Source organism: Anastrepha ludens, chromosome 5 (assembly GCF_028408465.1).
Source record: "Anastrepha ludens isolate Willacy chromosome 5, idAnaLude1.1, whole genome shotgun sequence".
In the NCBI taxonomy this organism is placed as follows: domain Eukaryota; kingdom Metazoa; phylum Arthropoda; class Insecta; order Diptera; family Tephritidae; genus Anastrepha; species Anastrepha ludens.
This window is the reverse complement of record NC_071501.1, coordinates 93,174,098-93,183,936: the sequence shown is the minus strand read 5'-3', so window position 1 is coordinate 93,183,936 and position 9,839 is coordinate 93,174,098. Positions and strand designations below refer to the sequence as shown.

General features: G+C 38.9%; 1 protein-coding gene across 1 annotated transcript; it reads right to left on the bottom strand.

Moving 5' to 3' along the window:
• Positions 1 to 4,332: 4,332 nt before the first annotated feature.
• On the bottom strand, positions 4,333 to 9,098 carry LOC128865285 (odorant receptor 74a). Its single transcript, XM_054105455.1, has 6 exons — positions 8,984 to 9,098; positions 8,366 to 8,729; positions 5,035 to 5,557; positions 4,869 to 4,964; positions 4,625 to 4,807; positions 4,333 to 4,557 (listed from the first exon to the last, which is right to left on the bottom strand). The coding sequence occupies exons 2-6, from the start codon at positions 8,716 to 8,718 to the stop codon at positions 4,507 to 4,509; spliced, it is 1,206 nt and encodes a 401-aa protein (XP_053961430.1). The 5' UTR covers positions 8,719 to 8,729; positions 8,984 to 9,098; the 3' UTR covers positions 4,333 to 4,506.
• Between the last annotated feature and the right edge of the window lie 741 nt (positions 9,099 to 9,839).

The window sequence follows — 9,839 nt, the reverse complement described above, 5'->3', positions numbered from 1 at the left end:
ATATACATACATAGTTGTACAGGCACTACTCTCAGGCGTCCCCTCACAAGTAGCCAGTCCCACACTTACCCACAGTGTATTTCTTACGTTCTTCTTCCGGCCCTTCCACAGATGTAAGTATGTATGTATATCCATAAATGTCTGTTCGAGCTATGATAAGGAACTTTCATGGCATGCAAATCAGTTTCTTTTTTACGCAAAAAAATATTCATAATAAAAATGAAATGGTGTAGGAATATCTTGGCCAGCTTAGTTGGGCTGTGCAAGCATGTCGTACATTTTAATGTGGATTCGGTTTGCATAGGAAATGCTAATATGAGTGCGTTCAAATGGAACTTAAAACGATAGCGCATACACTACAAATACAGTAAGAATATGGGATAGAACAGAATCCTTTGAAAGATATAAAAATGTTTAGCGGCACTTATGCGTTTTACAGCTTCCCAGCTGAAAGAGTGGGAGATTTAGTGGGTTCAACGCATGATGTTTGGTTGAAGGGTTCATTGGAGGTAAGACGCGATTGCAAGAGAATCAATGAGCTGAACCTGTGGCCATGGAATGTAGACAGTAAAATATTCAAATAAAATGGGAAATGCCGGAGGTGGGAAAATATTTAAAGCCTTAGACATTTGTCTCTTAATATTACTGCCAATAACAACACTTCGTGATTCCAAAAAGCACAAATGCAATATTGGGTCTACGGTATAAGTGAGACTGCGACTAAGTTGCAGTATGCCATGCGGCTAAAGCAGTTCTAAGGACTATAGGAAAAAACTCGACAGTGAACGGATTTAGAACACAAAGAGGTTTGCACCCCGATCTTAAGATCTTTTTTGCGGATTTAATATTTATGACGAAACCTTGACCGATTTGGAAATAGCACCGGCTTGTGAATCTTAGTTGACTGTAGTACTAAATAACGGGGCGATGCGGACCTGCCCTACTGCTGCGATGGAACTAAAGCTTGAGCTGACACCGCTTAATCTACATAGTTATTCAGCATTCAGCCAAGCGTGCATTCTCACAGGCCACTGCAGACTGCGAAGTCATCTGGAAATGATCGGAATTTGGTCTACGGACTCTTGTCGTTTCTGCGACCAACATCAGGAGACTCCAATGCACCTTCTCCTGGAATGCAGCGCTATAGCGCAGAGAAGGATGAGACATCTTGGTCAACTGCAGCCAGAAGAAAGGCACATACGCTCACTCCAACCCAGCTCCATCCAGGGTTTAATAGGGGAGTAGGTCTAAATGAGATAATGTGATGAGTAGAGGTCACAAAAGACCTTGAGGTCGAAGTGCAAACCTCATAAAGCATCTAAATATTGCTACATTCAGCCGTATGTGCAACTCAGCGCTTGGCTATCGTATAGATCCTAGGCTTATCAACTGACTTTCCAAGCGTAAGCGTAGGTAACTCAAGCACCTAAAAGTTCAAAGACTTGGGGTGATCGGCAGATAGCATTTAGTATTATGAGTCATTAAAACGCTTTCCGTGCGTGAATTAGTTACGCGTTTGAGACTTTTGAAAAATATATGAGAATAATTTGTGATCTTCAACTCCAAAGCCTCTACTCCGCTTTATTCGTCAGTTAGATAGCTTTAGAACGGAAATTTTCTGTACTACCTTTCAAAGATTCGCATTGGGTCGTCTTGAATTTCGAGGCCAATCGTTGGATAATCGACTTTGAGGGGCCCCACGAGCTTACTAAGTAGCTGCAATGACTTACTTGTATAGCCTGAAAAATCCTTTTATAGTCTTAACTGAGGCAAGTAATCGTGTTCGCAAGCACTCGTTATGGTGTCATGTAAACCTTACCTTCAAAATGTCGGCCCGTTTACGTACTTTAATGCGTTCATTAATATTTACATCTCTACATTTAACAGTACAGAAAATTTATTTAATTTATGAGCTTTTTGTGACGCACTTGTAGTTTGTCTTTGTATACTGCCGTTTGTTTAGTCCACAAGCGTCAAATATGATTGACGTACGAAGCCATTTGCTAAAACTATAAATCTTCTGATAGGGTGATTACTTTTGCGCCACCTTGCATATAATAGAAATAAAGAGTCTTTCAAAGACGTGCCTAAATGTTACTTTAAAACATGTAAAAATTTAGGTTCTTTCAGGTTTCCCTACATTTAAAAAACGACTCTTGGAAATTATGTGTGAAAAATTACATCATTTAAATGTCCGCCATGGGCAAGTCTACAGGTAGAATCCACCAAACAGTCGATTTATGAATGCCTAATTGTCGAGAACGTCGAGCCATCTGTGTTGAAGGTTGCTCAGCAACACTTTAGGCTACAGCAGCAATATTCGCCAAAGAACATCCAGTTTTTGGTCTGCCAGTCCTTTTTCTATCCTCTGTCGAAGAACCAATTTCTTGAATTTTTTCCAGTTCTTTGAATTGTCGACTCATTCGGACGCTTATTTCCTCCAAAAACAATCACGAATTTTGCGATATGTTGTTCTTAAAGATCGACTAATAAAATAATAATCATATAAAATTTTACATCTGTCATGACATAAAAAATCGTGCCGTCTAGAAATGATTCACTACCGCGGTTGGGCATAGTGAACTAAATAATTAATGGAATAAACGGATAGTTAAACGCTGAAAAGTTGAAGTTCTAGCGAAAATTAAACCCTTATTTTAATTAACACTAAAAAATTAGTGGTAGCACAATTTAGTGGTAGTGCAAAATGCCCAACCCAATTCGATACTAACCACCATAGTCTTGTTTATGAGAAAACGGAAATTGAATGGGCTTAGTTTTCCAACACTGAAAGGTGTGACACTTGATCTTTCCGATAAAGTGAAATATTTAGGAGTAATCTTGGATAAGAAGCTAACTTGGGAGACACACGTTTCATTGAAGGTGAATCGCGCATTAAGAATTTTTCAGCAATGCCGCAGAGCCTTTGGTAAATCTGGGGTCTGAAACCTACTGTGCTCCTATGGATATACACAGCATTTATCAGACCAATCATCACTTACGCCTCTGTAGTCTGGTGGTGACGAAGCATGGTTAAGTCCACACTCCGGACTCTATACAGGCTGCAAAGAAGCGTATGTTTATGCATGACAGGTGCCATGAGTACAACCTGTGGCGATGCCCTAAATGATATGCTTGATTTGCTGCCCTTGGATCTTAAGATACAACAGGAAGCAATAAAAGCAATGTGTAGACTCCATAAATATGGTTTCTGGCATGAAGACGGAACTTTGGGACACAGAGAAATCTTTCAGTTGCTATCTGAGCAGTATCTACTGTTGTTGGCACCTAAAGATGGCCTGATACCCACAGTTTCATTCGGAAGGAAATTTGATGTCAGATTTCCATTGCGTGAGCAATGCAGCAATCCAGACTGCATTCAGGGAGGTTTGACGGATATTTTCTTTACCGTTGGGCCCAAGAATGCAATAATGTCTGGAGCCGGATGGTACTCAAACGATAGTAATAAGTATCACTATGCTATGGGAGAAATGGCAACTGTTTTCCAAATGGACATTTTTGCCATCCTGAAAGTAGCTGAATGGATAATCGAGAGGGAATGGAGCAGGAAACAGATTGGAGTTTTCAGTGACAGTCAGGCTGCACTGAAGGCCCTGGAGAACACCAGAACACCTCAGAGATTGTGCAAGAATGTAAGAAGAAGCTTAATTCTGTCGCAAGACAGAACAGGCGTGTTCTTATATGGGTTCCAGAACACTCCGGTGTTCAAGGAAACGAAATTGCCGATGAATTGGCCAACCGTGGATCAGCGGTTCCCCCACAAGGGCCAGAGCCAATAAGTGGAATCATGAATTGGATCAGCGATTATGTATGCAATTTACATAAAGAGTAATGGTACGATCTAGAACGTTGCAGAACTACAAAGTGTTTTGTGCCAAGTCCGAACAGAAAACTGTCAAACTTTCTACTAAAACATGGAAGGAAAGACGTTCGGTTGATGGTCATTATTATTAGAGGACACAACCCATGGGGTCAGCACAGGGCCACCATTGGAATCATTGAGTATCCAATGTGCCTATCTTGCTTGGAGGAGGTGCATAGCTCTGAGCACTTTCTCTGCGAGTGACCTACCTTTGCTAGAGCAAGGCTACGAGTTTTGAGCTCCGATGTTGTGAGAATGAGTAATATTCATTTTCTAAAACTGGAGGATATTTACAGATTTGCCAAAGAATCTGAAAAATTCTCACAGGACTAACTACCTTTATATCTGCCTCTATTCTTTCTTATGTCTTTCTCTGATAGTTTTGTCCTGCCCTCCTTGACTATCTGCCCTCTTTCCACATCTCTAAGTACAATTAGCTTTTTAGCCTGAGTGTTTTAGGAGCCACCAAATCTCTTGGTGCTCCTTGGCTCGACCTATTCAAATTTCAACATCCAGGCGTCACTGTTGAAAGGCTCTTTACTTCTAAAAATACGTGTGAATGTGCTTAGTATTACTTTTACAAATTCGGTAGGGTGAATATAATATTTTTATAACAATATTTCTTAACGCATTGAAGTCAAAAACGTGAAATATGAACCAGCTCCTTGTAATATCTGCAAAGAAATAAATTTAAAGCTTTTGTAAATGAACATAACTTCTTAAACCACTCACATTACTTACCTTCAATACAGCCGTCAAAGAAACACTAAAATATTTGAAACCAGTCAAAACAAATGGTTTCTGGCTGGTGCCAATTGCCAGAAGCAGCAACTTCATGAGACGCACATTTGCATACGAATCGGTGGACTTTTGTATGACCCGCTCCCAATTGGATTCGTAAAAAGCTGAGCTTATTTGGTTAGTCTGATGGAATGCGGGATTCCTAAACGATTTAGTTAAAATCTCAATTCACAGTATAACTTACCGTGGCAATCAACGTTGAACCCAACTGGCCAATCAATAACATTTCCAATATTTTTGCACAGATCCAAAATATGAAACCAAAACTGTCCATTGGATTCTAAATTTAATAAACGAAAAATGAAATACGAGTATTTTACACGGTTCGTGAACTTTTTTTTACCACCCACCGTAAACACCTTGAAGCCCAACACACATAACAGCGCAGCACTAAAGGATAAACTGATGAAAATACGAAATGAGAATTCACGCTCCAAATCTTCACAGAATTTATACAAGCGCACATTCTCGCGCGTAGCCTCAACAATATGGCGACTAAGCTCGTCGGCAATATTTTTACCGTCCGCCTCGTGCAGCAAACGCTCTGTATCTTCTTGCAATTTTTGTTGTAACAACACGAAACGCCCATTTAAATGTAGCAGCACTTCGGAGATTATATTATCCTCACCAGCAATCATTGAGATCACAGTGTAGCCAACCCAAATATTCGAAAGTATAACGACGATATATATGGGATAGGGTGTGATGTCGAAAGGATAATACATTTTGTAAAGTGGCGCCTTGGTATCATTAAAAAAATTTGTTAACGGTATGATAACATAGGAAAACAAAGTGCTAAAATATAAAGCGGAATAAAACCAGATGGGACGCAAACGTTGCTGTATTTTCGCATAGTGTTTGGGATGAGTAGGCCTGTCAAAGACAAAACATGAACGGCAAAACGAGTATCAGCGCGGCAATGACAGCAGTGCATATTGCATATACAGTGCGTTTCATAACTATAGCATAGACATTTATTGATTTTAATCCCACTTCCACTTACTCAGCTACTTAGAGACGATATCACTAAGGTGATCAAATTTGAAAAGAAGTTCAAAATTGAACTGAATAATAAGCTAAACTTTAGTCGACCTGCATTTGAAAAACTCCTGGATTGTACCCTGCACTGGTACACAGATGGCTCGAAGACCCCAGAAGGCATAGGCGCTGGAATTTACGACCCCTGAACAAAGCGCTCTGTGCCAAAGGAAAGTTTTCCAAGTATCTTTCGAAATGTCAAAAATGAGCGAATTGCCATTCTGAGTGACAGTCAAGCGGCACTCATGGCTCTATCGTCATGTGAGTTCTAATCCCAAAGATAAACTGAGGATGCTCACGGGCACTCTCGCAGGCCGCTGCAGACTTAGAAGTCATCTGCACATGATCGAGATTTGGTCTACGGACTCTTGTCGCTTCTGTGACCAATCTCACGAGACTCCAATGTACCTTCTTCTGGAATGCAGCGCTATAACACGGAGAAGGATGAGACATCTTGGCCAATTGCAGCCAGGGGAGGTTTACATAGGCTCAATCCAACCCAGCTCTATCCTGAGTTTAATAAGGGAGCTGGGTCTGGTTGAGGTACTGTGATGAGTAGAGGGCACAAAAGACCTTGATGACACTCAAAGATGGCACTAGCTTTATTGCATTAACCTCTTTTTCAGTTAGTACTAAACTTAAAAAGGCAGCTGTTAAAATTTCATGATATTCTATTCATTAGTTCGTGAGTTATTGTGTTAAGACCGACGCTACTTTTGTTATTTTCTAGAGAGTTGATCAAAAAGAATTTCGTTTTTCAGTTTTATACTGCTTCTTGATGGGAAAAAGTACCGTTGAAGCAAAGGAAGCCATTGCACAGTATTTTGGGAACTTCGCTCCATTAGAAACAACAATAAAACGATGGTTTACTGACTTCAAACGTAGTCGTAGAGACACCAATGATGCACAACGCAGTGGCTGTATATCAAATATCAGGAAAATCCACAAAATCGCTTTGAATGATGGAAAAGTGAAGTTGTGTGAGTTAACTCATATCGGAAAGATATCAAAAAAATGTGTTGGCTGTATATTGCATAAGCATTTGACTATGAGAAAGCTCTGTTCAAAGTGGGTGCCGCGTTTGCTCAAAAACAAGAACGTGCCAAGCAGTGTTGGCCATATTTAAACATTTCGGCCGGAATTTTTGCGTCGCTATGGAACAATAGATGAAACAGGGATCCATCACTTCACTCCGGAATCAAAACGATCGTCATCTGAGTGGACAGCAACTGGTGAACCTCGTCCAAAGCGTCCAAATGCACAACAATCGGATGGAAAGGTTATGTCCTCGGTATTTTGGAATGTGCGTGGTGTAATATTCATCGACTATCTTGAGTCGGCGGCCGTCGTAGCCGAATGGGTTGGTGCGTGACTACCATTCGGAATTCACAGAGAAAACGTAGGTGAAATAATTTTTTCTAATAGCGGTTGCCCCTCGGCAGGCAATGGCAAACCTCCGAGAGTATTTCTGCTATGAAAATAAAACCTCATAAAAATATTTGCCGTTCGGAGTCGGCTTGAAACTGTAGGTCCCTCCATTTGTGGAATAACATCAAGACGCACACCACAAATAGGAGGAAGAGCTCGGCCAAACACACAAAAAGGGTGTATGCGCCAATTATATATATATATGTATATATCTTGAGAAGGGCAATACCATCAGCAGTGAATATTATAAACCGTTATTGGAGCGTTTGAAGACCGAAATTGCTAAGAAATGTCCCCATATGGCAGAGAAGAAGATTCTGTTTCATTAAGACAACGCACCGTTTCACAAGAAAATCAAAACTACATGAATTGATCCCCAAATTGCTTCCACATTCACCATATTCGCCAGATTCGGCTCTCAGCGACTACTGAGTGTTCGCTGACCTAAAAAAATTCTCGGTGGCGAAGAGCTTATCGCTGAAACGGAGGTATATTTTGAAGCAAAAGATAAATCGTTCTATGATACAAAAGTGGTATTGAAATGTTAAAGTGACGCTGGATCTATTGCGTTATCCTTGATGGGAATTACGTTGATGAGTAAAGCTAATTTAGAACAAAAAAAACATGTTTCTTTTGTTAGGCCCGGAACTTTTCAGCCCATGAGTTAAAGAGAGGAATGTAGCTGCGGAAACTATGGTCTGCCAAAAACTGTGAAGCGTATGATGATGATAGTTTATTCTACTATTAAAACCAAATAAATCAAAGTTTCAAACATTCTGCAAACTAAAAAAATTCAACAAATTTTCATTAAAATCTCAGAATTTTCAAAAAAGAAATTCGATAATGCAGTCCATGTAATTTTGCATAATAAAGTGCAAATTTCAAGTGGCTCAAAAATCGCATTAACTTTTGACAATTATTTTTTTCTTGCTGCCAGTGTTTCCTTAATATAAAGAAATTTTGAGCTTTTGTTATAAGAAAGAAAATGCACAAAACCGCAGAAAAAAAAACATTTTAATAATCAACGCGATCTTTAGCCCACAAAAATAAAATATTTCCGAACAAAAGTTATTAAAATGAAATAAGACACAAATAAATTCCCAAAACTGGCCACTGAGTGCTCTGTGCTATACTTATGAAACGCACTGTTCTATACATTCTTCATACATACATTATATAATACAATACTTATGACACATGTAGATTTTTACCCACTTGTCTATGTAGATTTCGGCATAAAATCTTTGTAGGAAACGCTTGAATCCTTCCTTATTTAAGCCCAGCTGAAACGCACGAATATGTATCTCAATCAAAATCAGATAAGTCGGCCCACATATTAGCATTAGATCCAAATTATTTTTATTAACAATCATGTAACGCAGCTCAGCATCGTTGTGTTGTATGAATATGATGAAGCACAGCACCCAACAGAAGCGGTCGAATAGCCATTCCAGCAGACTTGCGTCATCACGAAGTGGCCAACAAATATTGTTCAACAAGCGATAGGCAGTTATCGGCCAAGAGAGTGAAATGTACTTGCCATTCGATAGTCGCGGGCGATACAACATTTCGGTGTTTCCTATAAAACGTTAGAAATTCCAATGGTTGGCAGAGATAAGGCGTACACAATTTTTATACACACGCAATTGCACAGGATTTCAGAAGAGAATGCGTGCATGTATGTGTGCTGAATTATGTTTATTTATATATGCATGTGTGGCATGCATATCAATAGACATAATTAAGTCATTAGAGCATTTGTTTTGGTTGTAAAGTTTGTTGTAAACTTTTGAAGAATTTCATTTACATAATAGAAAATCTACAATTACCCACTTCAATTACCCAGCTGGAAATCTTGACTATATGAACGGCGGACGCTTGAGATGTCACGTTTATGTAGATTAGTAGTCCGAATCGGAAAAGGAATTGTACACTATTGACGCCAAGTTCAATGAAGAATTAGTTAATAAACTAAAAATTCTCTCCTTTTATTCGGAGACCAGAAAAAATGAGAAAAATTTATAAAAGAAGAAATATATTTAAAATACCTACATAAATATGGTCTAGGCCAGCGGTCGGCAAACTTTTAAGTCGGAAGAGTAAAAATTAAAATTTACAAAATTTCAAAATTTTTAAAGAACCACAACATTCTTGCCAACAATAAGTAGTACTCGCATAAATAAAGTTTTTCCACCAAAAAAAACTAATCTATTTATTCATTTACTTATATAGTATAAGTAGTGTTTTTCACAAAAAATTATATAATTCATATATGGCATTATTAGATAATTACTTATTATTTAAATTAAAAAAATTAAAAGAATAAAACATTGAAGGCGTGGGCTGAAAAGTCCCGGGTCTAACAAAGAAAATACTTTTTTTGTTCAAAATTAGCTTTATTCATCAACGTAATTTCCATCAAGAATAACGCTGTAGAAGTTTTTCAAAACAATTTATCTTTTGCCTCAAAATAGACCTCCATTTCAGCGACAACCTCTTCGCCAACGAGTATTTTTTTAAGTCAGCTAACAGCCAGTAGTCGCTGGGAGCCGAATCTGGCGAATATGGGGATGTGGGAGCAATTCAAAGTTCAATTTATGTAGTTTTGCTATTGTTTTGGTTGACTTGTGACACGGTGCGTTGTCTTGAGGAAACAGCCTTTCGGCCTTCAAACGCTCCAATAACGCTT

Coding starts and splice junctions, on each gene's coding strand:
- LOC128865285 (XM_054105455.1), bottom strand. CDS start 8,718: ATGTTGTATCGCCCGCGACTATCGAATGGCAAGTACATTTCACTCTCT. Junction 4,965..5,034: donor TGGGCTTCAAGGTGTTTACG/GTGGGTGGTAAA, acceptor TATTAAATTTAG/AATCCAATGGACAGTTTTGG. Junction 4,558..4,624: donor CTTTGACGGCTGTATTGAAG/GTAAGTAATGTG, acceptor ATTTCTTTGCAG/ATATTACAAGGAGCTGGTTC.